Source organism: Notolepis coatsorum, assembly GCF_963971535.1.
Source record: "Notolepis coatsorum genome assembly, chromosome: 13".
NCBI classification, from domain to species: Eukaryota; Metazoa; Chordata; class Actinopteri; order Aulopiformes; family Paralepididae; genus Notolepis; species Notolepis coatsorum.
Genome location: NC_140177.1, coordinates 29,071,295 through 29,087,858, shown reverse-complemented (window position 1 = coordinate 29,087,858; position 16,564 = coordinate 29,071,295). Strand labels below are relative to the sequence as shown.

The 16,564-nt window shown below is 42.2% G+C and overlaps 1 protein-coding gene and 1 long non-coding RNA gene across 2 annotated transcripts in view; both read right to left on the bottom strand.

Annotated features, from left to right (window-relative positions):
* Positions 1 to 16,564, bottom strand: part of LOC311239305 (kinesin-like protein KIF11-B) — a gene marked incomplete at both ends in the record, with an annotated part of 55,213 nt that overhangs the window by 20,217 nt on the left and 18,432 nt on the right. Inside the window, 6 exons of the mRNA XM_084327611.1 lie at positions 423 to 475; positions 10,501 to 10,588; positions 11,338 to 11,420; positions 12,603 to 12,698; positions 14,158 to 14,254; positions 16,187 to 16,332. Coding sequence (XP_084183737.1) covers positions 423 to 475; positions 10,501 to 10,588; positions 11,338 to 11,420; positions 12,603 to 12,698; positions 14,158 to 14,254; positions 16,187 to 16,332 — 563 coding nt within the window. The remainder of the gene's footprint in view (positions 1 to 422; positions 476 to 10,500; positions 10,589 to 11,337; positions 11,421 to 12,602; positions 12,699 to 14,157; positions 14,255 to 16,186; positions 16,333 to 16,564) is intronic.
* Positions 8,057 to 8,893, bottom strand: LOC311238946. Its single transcript, XR_014620400.1, has 2 exons — positions 8,753 to 8,893; positions 8,057 to 8,527 (listed from the first exon to the last, which is right to left on the bottom strand). It is a non-coding gene; the product is annotated as an uncharacterized lncRNA (long non-coding RNA).

The following is a 16,564-nucleotide window of genomic DNA, read 5'->3' as shown; positions in this document are numbered from 1 at the left end:
AATAACAAATAATCATTCTTCCACCAAGCAATGCAGTTCATCAGCTAGAAAGCTAATATTATGCTAGCATTCAACCAAAATCATTAACATGACAATAAACACGAATGGACTAGCTCAGTGTTCTTGCTACTAGAATCTGCTGCAGACAAACTGTACGGCTGGATAGCTACCTAAGCTATTTGTTAAACATACTGTTAGATCATGTTCAGTTTGCAAACCTTATGCAATGCTAGCAACTGTAATGCCTGCTAGCATAACATTAGCATTCAGACACCATGGCAGGATATTATGTCAGCGCATTCATTTAGAACAGTGATCAGCCAGTTGTCATAGGCGTGTGTGTTTATACAACTGCTTCGAACATGGCTCAGCCAATCACAATCAAGGACCGGGAACTATCAGTTTTATAATTATACATTAACCTCAGTTGCTGCATATCCAGTTTGGCTTTACTGTCTCCAAACAGCCCCATCACCTAGAGGAGAAATACAGCAATAGGGAGATGAGGACAAGAGAGACAGACATGCATAACCATCAGATCTATGGAAAACTGGTCTGGTTTAATGTTAATGTCCACAAACAGTTCTGTCACATAGTGAGAAAGAGACTGAAAAAGAGGCAGGTCATCAGTAGGCCTGCATTGACCACATTCACAACAAGGCGGCCATTTTGCTCCAATGTTATGTTCAGGTTGGGTTCAGGTGGGAACAGGGAGGAAAGGAACCCAACCTGACAAAACGGCTGCCGTGTGAATATAGTCAATGGCATCTGCAGACAAAAAAAAATATCTGCAGTTTTGGCTATAATTCTAAAACGACAAATAACTGGCGAGTAGAATTAGCCATTAGTAGTATTCTAAACATTTCTCAAAAAGTGCCTCGTTTTGGTGATTACTTTTGGGCTTAAGTCATCTTTTATAAACCATTCAAACAACTCAGATACTAGGCTAGTAGTGTTTGATGGAGGGAAGTAAGACAGTGCGATAGTGTTTCAAATCTGCTGAGGCTACAACACTGTTAAAGGGGCTATGCGTTATAAATGTCATTTTTCAGTCTCTAGCATTGTATTATAGTAATAGGAGTTCGTATCAATGTGTTTTTGGGCCTAAATACTATATTGACGAATTCCTCAGCTACAGCCCATCCCCTATTTGCCTCTAGTAAATCAGGTCATGTTGATTTGACGAGCTGGGCAACGTCACAGGGCGCTGTTTATAGCGCAAGGTGATGTGATTGGCTGTGTGGTTTTACCTAATGCCCGCCTCCATTCTTGGTACCTGGAGCCGATACAACCTGGAAACAGAAATTGCCGTCACTCGCCTCAATTTCACGATGAGCAGCAAACCCCGCAGATGTAATGTTCCTGGTTGTAGAGCTACCGAGAAGTCTTTGCACAGTTTCCCCGTTGATGCCGAACTTCGCCAACAATGGAACAAGTTCCTTTTTGGTGACCCTCCAAGTTCCGTTGCAACGTCTAATACTCGGGTTTGTACTGCACATTTCTCCGCCGACGACGTCACCAATCAAGGTATTTTTGATGCTGGAGTGGTCTCCATGTTGGTGCTAACCAAAAGAGCTGTGCCTTCAATACGCGACCCGACACAAGAAATAGTAAGTAGATATGTCGTGTGAGATATGTTATCATAAATACCATCTAACGTTATAGTAACTGCTGCTCTTTATAAAGTAACGTTATAGAAAACTATTGAAGCAAGCTAGTCATAACTTCTAAATAAAAGAACACAACTAGTGAGAGGTAAACAAGGTAACGTTATATTTAGTGGCTTGTATTATATTGTAATTGATTTACGATTTGGTAACTCTTAGGCCACCACAAGTTCCAGCGGCAATGTACGCCTTTCTCCTGCTTCAAGGGACTTCAGTTGCCAGACAGACAACCCAAAGATTCGTTCTGTTGGTACACAGCTTTCTATGAAAACACTTCGTTCGCATGTCAAGAGTCAAGGTAGGTTTGTAACTCAGTGTGATGTAATGTAATAATGTGTAATAATGTGACCCAGAATTGTTTAGATTGGCCCCCTTCACCCACCGCTTTCACCCAAAGCTGTAAAGGAATGTGGATTGTTTGTATAGTGTCCCCCCCCCCCCCCACCTCCAATGTAAATTACCCAGTATGGTTGTCAATATACAGTATATATACAGTATATACAGTCAAATGTATATACTCCCTTTTCTTGACTCCTTCAGTATCACAAACAGTACTGTATTTGCAAATCAAATTTAGCTCTAGTGTGGTGACCCATGTTGGCGTTACACAGGTCACAATGCTAGCTCTAGTGGTGACCATGTTGTTGTTACACAGGTCACAATGCTAGCTCTAGTGTGGTGACCATGTTGGTGTTACACAGGTCACAATGCTAGCTCTAGTGTGGTGACCATGTTGCTGTTACACCAGGTCACAATGCTAGCTCTAGTGTGGTGACCATGTTGCTGTTACACCAGGTCACAATGCTAGCTCTAGTGTGGTGACCATGTTGGTGTTACACCAGGTCACAATGCTAGCTCTAGTGTGGTGACCATGTTGGTGTTACACAGGTCACAATGCTAGCTCTAGTGTGGTGACCATGTTGCTGTTACACCAGGTCACAATGCTAGCTCTAGTGTGGTGACCATGTTGGTGTTACACAGGTCACAATGCTAGCTCTAGTGTGGTGACCATGTTGCTGTTACACCAGGTCACAATGCTAGCTCTAGTGTGGTGACCATGTTGGTGTTACACCAGGTCACAATGCTAGCTCTAGTGTGGTGACCATGTTGGTGTTACACAGGTCACAATGCTAGCTCTAGTGTGGTGACCATGTTGCTGTTACACCAGGTCACAATGCTAGCTCTAGTGTGGTGACCATGTTGGTGTTACACCAGGTCACAATGCTAGCTCTAGTGTGGTGACCATGTTGGTGTTACACAGGTCACAATGCTAGCTCTATTGTGGTGACCATGTTGCTGTTACACCAGGTCACAATGCTAGCTCTAGTGTGGTGACCATGTTGGTGTTACACCAGGTCACAATGCTAGCTCTAGTGTGGTGACCATGTTGGTGTTACACCAGGTCACAATGCTAGCTCTAGTGTGGTGACCATGTTGGTGTTACACAGGTCACAATGCTAGCTCTAGTGTGGTGACCATGTTGCTGTTACACCAGGTCACAATGCTAGCTCTAGTGTGGTGACCATGTTGGTGTTACACAGGTCACAATGCTAGCTCTATTGTGGTGACCATGTTGCTGTTACACCAGGTCACAATGCTAGCTCTAGTGTGGTGACCATGTTGGTGTTACACCAGGTCACAATGCTAGCTCTAGTGTGGTGACCATGTTGGTGTTACACCAGGTCACAATGCTAGCTCTAGTGTGGTGACCATGTTGGTGTTACACAGGTCACAATGCTAGCTCTAGTGTGGTGACCATGTTGCTGTTACACCAGGTCACAATGCTAGCTCTAGTGTGGTGACCATGTTGGTGTTACACCAGGTCACAATGCTAGCTCTAGTGTGGTGACCATGTTGGTGTTACACAGGTCACAATGCTAGCTCTAGTGTGGTGACCATGTTGCTGTTACACCAGGTCACAATGCTAGCTCTAGTGTGGTGACCATGTTGGTGTTACACAGGTCACAATGCTAGCTCTAGTGTGGTGACCATGTTGCTGTTACACCAGGTCACAATGCTAGCTCTAGTGTGGTGACCATGTTGCTGTTACACCAGGTCACAATGCTAGCTCTAGTGTGGTGACCATGTTGGTGTTACACAGGTCACAATGCTAGCTCTAGTGTGGTGACCATGTTGCTGTTACACCAGGTCACAATGCTAGCTCTAGTGTGGTGACCATGTTGGTGTTACACCAGGTCACAATGCTAGCTCTAGTGTGGTGACCATGTTGGTGTTACACAGGTCACAATGCTAGCTCTATTGTGGTGACCATGTTGCTGTTACACCAGGTCACAATGCTAGCTCTAGTGTGGTGACCATGTTGGTGTTACACCAGGTCACAATGCTAGCTCTAGTGTGGTGACCATGTTGGTGTTACACAGGTCACAATGCTAGCTCTAGTGTGGTGACCATGTTGCTGTTACGCCAGAGCAGGTCACAATGTGTGAGTGTGTGAGTGAGTGAGTGAGTGAGTGAGTGAGCAAAGTTATCAATAAATCCCTTGTTTGACTAAACTATGTTTTGTAAATAGGTGTTCAGGCGAAAGTCGTGTCGCTCTCGGTGGGGACACAAAATACTGGATACTGGTCTAATCAACAGGGACCATCCACGTCAACACCTGTGAAGGGGTTTAGACCCAGTAAAAGACCACGACTGGAGTCTGATGACGATGACGATGGAGTGACCGACAGCTCGATCGATGTTCCAGAGCCGCCGCAGGATTCCACTTTCAACATTGACTCTTTGATTAGCGAGCCCTCGATTCTAGCGTAAGTTAGTTGTTACAAACATCTCCATGGCCCGTAAAAATACAAAAGCTATATAGTTGTGCCGTGTTATTTATTTGTGTTTTTCTCGAGCAGGGAACCGTCAAAACCAATCTATGAGGTCCAGAAATACATCGTTTACGAAGACAGTCTACTGGAATTATTTCAACAGTGTCCGGTGTGCAATGCTCAATGTCATATCACCAAAACTACGCGAGGGACCTTCTTGGCTGTCTCCCAAGTTTGCCCCGGTTGTAAATACAGCCGTAAATGGGCGAGTCAGCCTCTCATCGGCATCACACCAGCTGGAAATATTCAGCTTTCTGCAGCAGTATTTTTCACTGGCTCATCTTTCACCCAAATGGAGAAGGTATTTGATTTGATTGATTTGATTGACAAGTCAGATATACATTATGTTTTTGTTTGTGATTCACACGTGCATATTAACAAAGCGTTATTCATTTATTCTTTTAGGTCCTAAATGCGTTACACGTCTCCACAATAAAGTACAGAGCGTTTCGGGAACACGCCAAGAAGTTCTTGGAACCTGCTGTTCTAAGTTTGTGGACCAAGGACCAAGACGTTACCCTCGCCAGATTAAGCGAGAAAGAAAGCGTGATAATCGGCGGTGACATGCGAGCCGATAGTCCAGGTTAGAAAAAGCTCCCCAATGACAAATTCCTACTTTATGAATACATTTTTAATATTGCACTACATTGATTGAAATTGTTATTATTATTTTCAACAGGCCACAGTGCTAAGTACGGAAGTTACTCTGTGATGGAACTCGCCACCAATCATGTCATAGACGTCCAACTAATTCAGGTAATTAACAAGTCTGAAGAGACACTGCACCCTTCATTGTGCTCAAACGAACACAAAGCTCTCGGTCTTGAATCTTGAATCGCTGTAGGTGTGAAGTGGTCTGGCTGGCTGTGTGTGTGAGCGGGGTGTGAAGTGGTCTGGCTGGCTGTGTGTGTGAGCGGGGGTTAGGAAATGTTAATTGTGGAATTTTGAAAAGGCTATTCCCTTCCTTGTTCCAGAGCAATGAGGTGGGAGGCAGCTACCATATGGAACTGGAGGGCTTGAGGAGAAGCCTCGCTCTTCTGGACGCCAAATCCGTGACCTTGGACTGTATTGTCACAGACCGTCACCCGCAGATCCAAAAGTACCTGAGAGATCACGACATCAAACACTTCTACGATGTGTGGCACGTGGCCAAAGGTATGTCGAAAGGCATCCCACATTCAATTCCACCCCTCCTACCAACCCCCCCCCCCCCCCCCCCCCCCACCCACCCAACCAGTACTGTAATTGCAAATCTGGTATGTCAAAAAATGTAGATGTAGCAGTACTGTCTATCTGTATGTCATGTATGTCATACGACTGTTATGTAATGTTATGTTATGTTATGTAATTCAAGGTCTGTCTAAGAAGCTTGACAAAATTGCACAGGCGAAAGACTGCAAGGTCATAAAAAAGTGGCGCCTGCACATTTCAAACCACCTCTACTGGACAGCTGCCACGTCGAAGTCTGCCGATGAGAGGGTTGCTAGGTGGAAGTCATGTCTCAATCACATGATGAATGTACATGAACACGACGAAGAACCACTCTATCCGCGTTGTCTTCATGCTGACCGTGTATCAAGAGATAGTAGCAAGTGGGTTAAACCTGGTATGTCTGTCTGTCTTTCATCATGAATATATACTCAAAATATTTATTTATGTCCTCATTCTAGATTGGTGTGATTTTCAAATGTATACTTGCTTGAATAATTCTAATCTACTGTAATATACTCTAATGAAATATCTGAATGCAATTTCTTTTTTACTTTAGACTCAAAACCGGCCCACCAGCTCGAGAAGGTTTTGCTAAACACAAGGATCATCAAAGATGTCGCCAAATTGAGTCCACACCATCAAACGTCTTCATTGGAGTCCTATCACAGTGTGATTTTCAGTGTTGTGCTAGTTACTGAAAAATAGTAACTCAGTTACTTTACTAGTTACTTCATTTCAAAGTAACTTCGTTACTGTACTAGTTACTTACACCCAAAAGTAATGAGTTACTGTGAAAAGTAACTATTTAGTTATTTAAAAAAAAATAAAAAAAAAATTGCTCAAGTCCCATGCCCCATATACTCAAAATCGGTTGATCAACTTGACAGTTTCCATTCACATCACCGAACTCTGCTAAGCAATGTGGTCTAGAGCGTTTCATTATATATTCCCTCCCCGCTGTATGTATATTTCTCTCCCACCCACCCACCCCCTCCTAATGTACAGTCCCCTCCCCATCATATGTATATACTCTGTCAGGATCTAGGGGTAACAGTACTGTATATTTGAATACCGCTTATGTCACAAATGTATCAGTACTAAATACCTATATGTCCCTATGCCATAAATGTCATGCATGTTGTGTATGTCATAAATGTCTATATGAATTGAAAATGGGGGACCCTGATGGAAACAAGACAAACGTCTTTCTCAGGTCTGCATCCCCTTAACAATTGTATGTATTGAGCCGTACTGTATTGTACCCATTCTGCAATCTGTTAAATAAAGTTTTCATTCATTCATTCATTCATCCATTCATTAATTCATTCATAACCATCTTGCAGCGTTGTTATCAAAGCATTGCAACGTTAGAATAGTTAGGATATCAATTGTGCATGAAAGGACTATATTTATATTGTTTGATTAGTATTATGAGATTCCCAGTCAAAATCCGTTGATCTTGAGTTTCAGTGAACACATTGCACTCACCGTCACCAGTCTGCGGTGGTCGAGATGTAACGTTAGTCCAGTTGACTCCAGCAGCCCTTCAAACATGTTCTTTATCTCGTTTCCATGTTGTATATTAATTATCTCTCCAAGTAGTTGCTAAATGGTTTGTTAGTTCGTTATTATTACTGCGTTCTTATTATGTAGATTCATAGCGAGCGTCCTCTTGTTGTTTACTGTAGAGAGCGCCTATTTCTTTCAGAACGTCAGTGGCCAATCAGAAGTGCGAAACCAGAATGAGGCTACGGAAAGAAATAATAATAATAATAATACTTCGTTTTATATAGCGCCTTTCAGTCTACAGTAAACAAAACAAACGCAGGCGAAATAAGGACGCTCGCTATGAATCTACATAAAAAGAACGCAGTAACGAACTAACAAACCATTCAGTAACGTAAGTAGCGTTACTGAATTTCAAAAGTAATGCGTTAGAGTACTAGTTGCGGCAAAAAGAAACTTCGTTTCTGTAACGCGTTACTTTGTAACGCGTTAGTCCCAACACTGGTGATTTTACGTTTGGCCCCAAAAAACGTGGTTTTTTCGTACATAGGAATGCTTTGCAGGTATTTTATATTGTGTACAAATGACTAATTATGGACTCCTGATTTGTCAAATAACTCATTATGTTGCATTAGATAACCTCAGATCAACTACAAATATATTGCTTGTGCTTATTGAAATTTTCCTTTCAGACTATACCTAGCTGCCATGCATTTCAATGAAAACTCAAATCGCCAGCAAGCCATAAACGCTTCTGGAGAGCCGGCGTACAAGATGAGTTTTCCAAAGGCCAAAAAAGGTGGACACACAATAAAACCAAGGAAAATCCCAGCGACATTCAGTAAGTAAAAATATCAACATTTATTATTGCACACACATGACCTATATAAATAGAAAAATATTTCCACTTACAGTGGAATACAATAAATTGAATAAATAATAACCTTTTTAACATGACAAAACAAATAACAATTTCTCATTTACAGACTATGTCAACCAGCTGATGGCGCTCCTGTTTGACTCCGTCGTTCGTGACCCCCAACAATATATCCAGGTGGTAGAGGCGATTGCCATCCCAGAACCTTTGTGCGCACAGTTCGACAGGCCTTCCATGGAAGAAGCGGTAGCCGGCTATGTGTCACGATTCAATCCTGTACCGGTCTGAAGCCAGTATAGACACCATCAACATCCGGAAATTCTGTGCGGATTCGAACCACGACACAGGATGGGATTACTACCCTCACTCTGCGGCCTAAGTAGCCGAAGCACCACGCGACAAAGCATCTGTACGCGATATATCTGAAACGGCTGAAGAAAATCAAGTATTATATTTATGCACAAATAAAATAAAAAAAAAAGCTGGGAAATAACCATTTGTCATGTCATGTCATTGGACAGTAGCAAGCATTGATTATATGTGATGTGCAATAAGGATTAGATTGTGTTTGCAAGAAAGATTAGTATAGTCTGAGAGATGCAAGATGGAGAAACACCTGTAAAAAAATATATAAATCTGTAATAAATATTATTTACTTATTGATTCCGCTTTCTGGTATCCGGCCAAAATCTGCCTTGTAGATATTAGTTGCCATTTGGATGGTATAGGGGTTGAAGCACACTGGATCCAATCCCGGATGATCAACCATGCACAGTAGTCCAGTTGGTTCCTGGTTAATTCGACGTCTGACCTATATATATAGAAAATTAAATCGTTAGCCATATGCATGGTTTTCAGTGCTACCAAGATGCAAGTTTGTGTTACTACTTTACCTGTGGAACTTCCATGCAGCATACATTCTCAGTCTCTGTTGGCATCCGTTCACAATTTCCGCACGTGCACCTAGTAGATTTGAGGGTGAATGAAATTATCAATCAATGGAGGCCAGAGAAAGACTTTCGTCTTGTTTACATCAGGGTCCCCCAATTTCAATCGTCAAGTACAGTTAGTGTCAGTCAGTACAATCAGTCACACTGTTCACAGAAGCAACAGTCAATCATCTTTATCTTTCAGTCACACTGTTCACAGAAGCAACAGTCAGTCATCTTTATCTTTCAGTCACACTGTTCACAGAAGCAACAGTCAATCATCTTTATCTTTCAGTCACACTGTTCACAGAAGCAACAGTCAATCATCTTTATCTTTCAGTCACACTGTTCACAGAAGCAACAGTCAGTCATCTTTATCTTTCAGTCACACTGTTCACAGAAGCAACAGTCAGTCATCTTTATCTTTCAGTCACACTGTTCACAGAAGCAACAGTCAATCATCTTTATCTTTCAGTCACACTGTTCACAGAAGCAACAGTCAGTCATCTTTATCTTTCAGTCACACTGTTCACAGAAGCAACAGTCAATCATCTTTATCTTTCAGTCACACTGTTCACAGAAGCAACAGTCTCCGAGCAGAGACTCTCATCGGGACAGAGTGTGTGTTTTCGACGGGCCGCGCGCGACAGAAGTACACAACTATTATATAACAGTAAGTAACTAATAGTGCAATTAATCAACTTACCAATCGGAAACGATGTAACGTAAGCCTCGATCGCTGTTGTTTGGGGGTTAGTGTCAGTACAATCTAACGTTAGTGAGTGTGTGTTTTCGACGGGCCGCGCGCGACAGAAGTACACAACTATTATATAACAGTAAGTAACTAATAGTGCAATTAATCAACTTACCAATCGGAAACGATGTAACGTAAGCCTCGATCGCTGTTGTTTGGGGGTTAGTGTCAGTACAATCTAACGTTAGTGAGTGTGTGTTTTCGACGGGCCGCGCGCGACAGAAGTACACAACTATTATATAACAGTAAGTAACTAATAGTGCAATTAATCAACTTACCAATCGGAAACGATGTAATGTAAGCCTCGCTGTAGCAAATCGCCTTCTTCTTCTTCTTCGGGATCAAACTGTGGGTCGCTCTCTGGATCCCAAACATAATGTACAGCCATGTTGTATTAGTTAGTAAAATCGGTATATGTTTTTGCGTGTCGAAATAAAAACCTGAAACCTAAGACCTCAGACCTCTACCTGGATGGAATGACGGGGAGATGGGCGGAGCTATTTGGTGGGTGGCTGTCACTCAAAGTGTGGGTGGAGCCAAGCCAAATAATAGCCTGATTTCATGAGGCTGAAAAATGCTGGTTTTGAGTACAAGATTAGAAATATAAAACAATGATTATTTTTGGAATAAAAATTACACATGTGTTACATAGACTCACAGGAAGTGTGTAAAGTTGCCCAAATAGTGCTAGGAATAGCACTGCATGACACCTTTAACATACTGTCTTCAGTTTCTCTTCCAGGACAGCGAGTCTCTCCGTGTACTCCTTTATCTGCTCCTCCCGAGAGGTGAGCTGACCGCTCATATTACTACAGGGAGACACGGAAAAACAGGCAGCAGAGATCGGTTATCCTAGAGTACCATTCAGAACAGAAATAAGTAAATACTAAGTATACAGACCTAATTCAGATTCCTTTATCGTCGTGTCATTCAGTACCATACAGCAAAAAAAGTGAAATTCACTTCGTTGTGGTTCCTCGACCATAGCAGCATCAAATATAATATAAATAAACTAAAATCTAAATAGCATAGAATAAAATAACAGCAAGATGACTATATACAGTTATAAAAAAGTGCGCAGTGCAGATAACAGGATGTAGATATTATACTATATGAAATATAAATAACAATGGCTATGTACAGTTCCAACAAGAAAAGTGTATGTTATGCGATGTGCAATAATTAGCAGTGGGTATTCCTTTTTAGCTGCTGTGATCACACTGCATAGGTTGTACCTCGTTCTCTTCTTCGAAACAGCTAACAAATTACTTTCTTCTCTTCACTTTGCCATCTTAATACAATTAAGAACCATATAACTCCGTTTTTAAATTCTTTAGTACAGCACATTTTTGTGCAGTTGTAAAGATCAATCCAAATCACGGTTTATCACAAGATAGTACTCAACCTCTCTAGTCTTCAACAATGAACAAACAAAACACTCGTGTTCTTAACAACTAAATGTTTGAAAACATTGTTCATCTGAAAACCCAAAAAGGGAATATGGTTCTTCATCTGCGGTACTCAATATAGTAGCGATGAGCGATTCGGGTGACCATACTCGTAGTTCTCGACGGACAGGTAAACGCCGCTCTTTGTGGCAGCCAGGTCCCTCTTCAGACGCTCAATCTCCTCCGTGTATTCCTAGGGACCAAAGTTCAACATGTAACAGAAGCAGGGGACAAGTGGGCTTGTGGTTAGATGTGGAAGTTACCACTCTTACAGACTGTACAGAGCAGTACACCATGTCACTGATATTCCAAAAAGGGAGATTAAAACTGATAACATCTGAACAATGGGATGAAAAAACCCCAAATAATTTAGACAGGAATTTCAACATTTCCATAATTGTTAAAGTATGCATAATGTTGTGTTAATTACACGACAAGAGATATGTAATGTTAATTACCTGAAATTATTCAGTTTTTTGCAGGGGGAAACCCTGCATATATCGGTATCGGTCGGTATCGGTTGATATCGGTAATTAAGAGTTGGACAATATCGGTATAGGTAAAAAAGCCAATATCGAGCATCCCTATTAAAAAGGTATCTAATAGTTTGACGTCCAATTGGCGCTATAGCGCATACTAGAAAGATGTCCTCCTAGAAGATCATGCTCTTCCATCACACACACGAAGACGCGCACGCCACGAGCACAGGGTGATTTAGAAAACAAAAAGCGTGCAGTGGAGGTGTGTAAAACAAACAACCTTCCCGTCAACCAATCAAACAGGAGGCCGGACTCTTTACAACTTTGCCAAAAGTGAAAGTGAAACTAACACAGATGTGATATATAGTGATCGCTTGGCTCCAGCATCATGTCGGTCATTGTTTTGGAAGCGAGAGAAAGAGAATCATCTTCACAATCTCTCCACCTCTTCACACTACTATGCAACCACAGGTTTTGAAGACGGGGTCTGTACTGTAGACATGAGTTTCAGTCAAATGTTGCGACTAATGATGCTACTAGTGTTGCTACTAACATTATGCATAGATGGATTTGTATCGTCGCATTGAGACATAATTAGAACGTGAAATGGGCAGATCGGCAGAATACTTTAACCCTTTCACTACCAAATGGATAAACTTTCACTGCGACAATACAGACGGTTAACCCTTCCACTGCCGCCACACGACAAAGGGTTAACCCTTTCACTGCCGCCACACGACAAAGGGTTATCACTATCACACTACAGTTAACCTTCTGTAGTGTGGTAGAGAAAGGGTCAAGTAAGAGCTATGCAATTAACCGTTATGCCTATCCCCATTTCAGTGTGTGGCATCAGAACCGTGTGGAGAAAAACCTGTGTGCGTTGTTGTACACACCTTGATGAGGTGAGTCTTGGTGAGTTTCGGGTTGACCTCTGGCTTGTTCGTGATGTTCTTGGCTCTGTATGCAAAGTTCAACGTGCTCAGAGTTTCCTGCAGATGGACGGAAGAGACAACTTTTCCCCCATTTTCTTCTTAAAAAAAATATATATATACTACAATAAATAATAAATAAAATAACTGCGCAAGGCAGTTTTTTTTTAATAGCAGAGACTGTTCAATGTTCTTTCACTGGAATTCTGTTGCCAAGGAACAGTTTGGACCCAAGTGTATTTCCTGTCAAGTTATTGCATTAGCACACATTGAAACATGGGTCAGTTTATAATGTTTATGTCAAGATGAAACCTGTACAGCCTGAGCACACACACCTACTGTACAGCCTGAACACAGACACACCTACTGTACAGCCTGAACACAGACACACCTACTGTACAGCCTGAGCACACACACCTACTGTACAGCCTGAACACAGACACACCTACTGTACAGCCTGAACACAGACACACCTACTGTACAGCCTGAGCACACACACCTACTGTACAGCCTGAACACAGACACACCTACTGTACAGCCTGAGCACAGACACACCTACTGTACAGCCTGAGACACAGACACACCTACTGTACAGCCTGAACACAGACACACCTACTGTACAGCCTGAGCACAGACACGCCTACTGTACAGCATGAGCACAGACACACCTACTGTACAGCCTGAACACAGACACACCTACTGTACAGCCTGAGACACAGACACACCTACTGTACAGCCTGAACACAGACACACCTACTGTACAGCCTGAGACACAGACACACCTACTGTACAGCCTGAGACACAGACACACCTACTGTACAGCCTGAACACAGACACACCTACTGTACAGCCTGAACACAGACACACCTACTGTACAGCCTGAACACAGACACACCTACTGTACAGCCTGAACACAGACACACCTACTGTACAGCCTGAACACAGACACACCTACTGTACAGCCTGAGACACAGACACACCTACTGTACAGCCTGAACACAGACACACCTACTATACAGCCTGAGCACAGACACACCTACTGTACAGCCTGAACACAGACACACCTACTGTACAGCCTGAACACAGACACACCTACTGTACAGCCTGAGACACAGACACACCTACTGTACAGCCTGAGACACAGACACACCTACTGTACAGCCTGAGACACACCTACTGTACAGCCTGAGACACACCTACTGTACAGCCTGAGACACACCTACTGTACAGCCTGAACACAGACACACCTACTGTACAGCCTGAGACACAGACACACCTACTGTACAGCCTGAGACACAGACACGCCTACTGTACAGCCTGAACACAGACACACCTACTGTACAGCCTGAGACACACCTACTGTACAGCCTGAGACACAGACACACCTACTGTACAGCCTGAGACACAGACACACCTACTGTACAGCCTGAGACACAGACACACCACAAAGACAAAACTTACTTTAAACCATTTCCACATGTCCAAATGTGAAAATGAACAAAAAGAATGAAACACGCACCTCCAGGTTGGCCGAAGACGGGGACACTGTGGCGATGATGCAGGTCTTGGTTTGCCCTCCAAGCGAGTCCTGCAGGATGCGGGTGAGTTTGGACTCCCTGCAAATATAGAGTTGCGTTTTATCAAGTCCTCCTGCTATTCTCATTTCAGAAGGCAAAGTACTGCAAGGTCCTTTAATTTGGCCATCGCCAATATCTTGGAGGCCCAATATATTCAACAGTAAGTCACCCAGTGGGAGATGGGGGTACGGCACGTGCTCAGACTGCTCTGGTGGAGTGTTGGGACCGAATCAATGGAAATGCACACATTTAAACGGTGCTGTGCTTTCCCTTTACCCTCCGTATTGTCCGGACCAGTCTTAATTGCATGTGCATTTCAGTTTGTGGGGTAGCGCGCTATGGAATGGACTACACTGTAACACGCAACACTTTGATGAAAATGTTTACTCCACTGAGTTGTACCCTTCTTGCTGTCTTGTCGTACAGAACTTGTAAGTCGCTTTGGATAAAAGCGTCAGCTAAATGACTAAATGTAAATGTACATTTGGATTATTATCACCAGGCATGCATGAAGAACAGATAATGACATTTACTGTATAGGGCCGACCTTCAAAAAAGAATTGGCATTCGAAGCGTCTGGGCTGAGATTCTATTTTAATTCGAAGCTTCGAGATAAAAAAAAATTAAAAAAAAATATTACATTTTTTTTATGTTGTGGGACTTGTACAGCACTAGTCAACTTTGTTGTTTTTAAATGTGCTCTATAAATAAAGTGGATTGGATTAATTAAATTAATAATGAGTCTGGAGCTGCGCTGCCTGGGTGGCTGCTGTTACACAGCCAAGTAAGTTTAAACCTTTTTAAATCTTAGACAAACTAAACACTTTGCTTTCATGAAATATTGTAAGCCGTCATTTGAGGCTTTATAATGAACAATGAACAAAAATCTGTCAGTGCCGAGTCGGACCTCATCTTAAATAACAAACGGCATTGTTTGTTGTAGTTAACAAAGAGAGGCAGAGTTGATTTTGCAGGTAAAAAAAAAATATATATATATATATATATATATATTTTTTTTTAAAGATGGCGGGTTTCTGTTTTTGTGCAGGACGCTCCAACGTGCAACGCTTCTCTCTTCTGACCAATCAGTGGTCTGCAGTGTTTCACGTAACTTTTTTGGTACCACTTCTTGGGTGCTTGGAACCTCGAGGAAGCAGGTACTAAAAAAGAACCCGGTACCAGGTACCAAACGCAAATTTCATCAATGGAAAACAGAAAAGGCAGAGTAGAGTCGAGTCGAGTCGGTACTATGCAGTGGAAAAGCGGCAAAAATAACTGCGCTCCAATATATGCCAATAACGTTCAGTTTTGTGGTATATAATCCCAAGTAATAAGAAAAATAATAATCAGGAAGTAATTTGCTCGCAGAAAGCTAGAAGCCTTTGCGAAGTGTCGTTTTAAAAAATTCCAACGTTCATTGAAAGCTCTGGATATCAAAATTACTACATTCACAGACGGCCGGTAATTAAAAATGGCCGATTTCCACGACAACACGTTTTTTTAAACTAAAATCTCACTAATAACACTTTAACCTATTGGTAAACAAACGTATTGATGAAAATATACATTATAACTGCTGTTGTGACATGGTTATGATGTTTATTCTTGAAGACGTTTGTCTGACATAATTATCGTATTTCTTTTTCAGTCTGGAGAGCTTGATTTATGACGTGATGTCATTTGCGGTCCGGCATCGGACTGCACGTGCGGAAGAGGTTAAACCTCATTTATAATTTCTTTAAATGTTATGACATTGTAAGAAAGGGGCAGGCCTAGATAAGCTGTGTGTCCTTCTGCCCCTTCTCAAACTCATCCGTTTGTTTTTCTATGGATGAAGACAAATTAATTTGTTTATGTCTACATTTTGTCTTTACCGTGATTTGTTGTGTTCCAAATAAATAAAGACCAATCAATAAAAAAATAACTCCTTGGAGACTAACTTCCTTTCACATGGAGCCGGGCCTAATGTACCTGTAGGGGACATGGCGTTCCTTCAACACTAGGGCATTGATCACTCTGCTCAATGTCAGCAGAGACTGGTTGATGTTCACGGCCTCACAAGCTCGCTTATCTACACCACCCGAGCGACCGACGTTCTCACTGCCTGCAAGATCCACCTAGAGAGAGAGAGAGGCAGACGATGATGAGGCAGGGTTATAGTCCCATAGAGCAGCGTTTCCCAAGCTCTGGGTCGCGACCCAAAATGGGTCGCGGACCCGTTTTTATTGGGTCGCCAAAAACAAGTAAAAAAGAAATATATATATATATATTCTATTTTTTTTATAAATAAAAAAGCTGTAGATGTGTTGATTCAGTTTGGCACCACATACTTATGTGAATCTGGGTTTT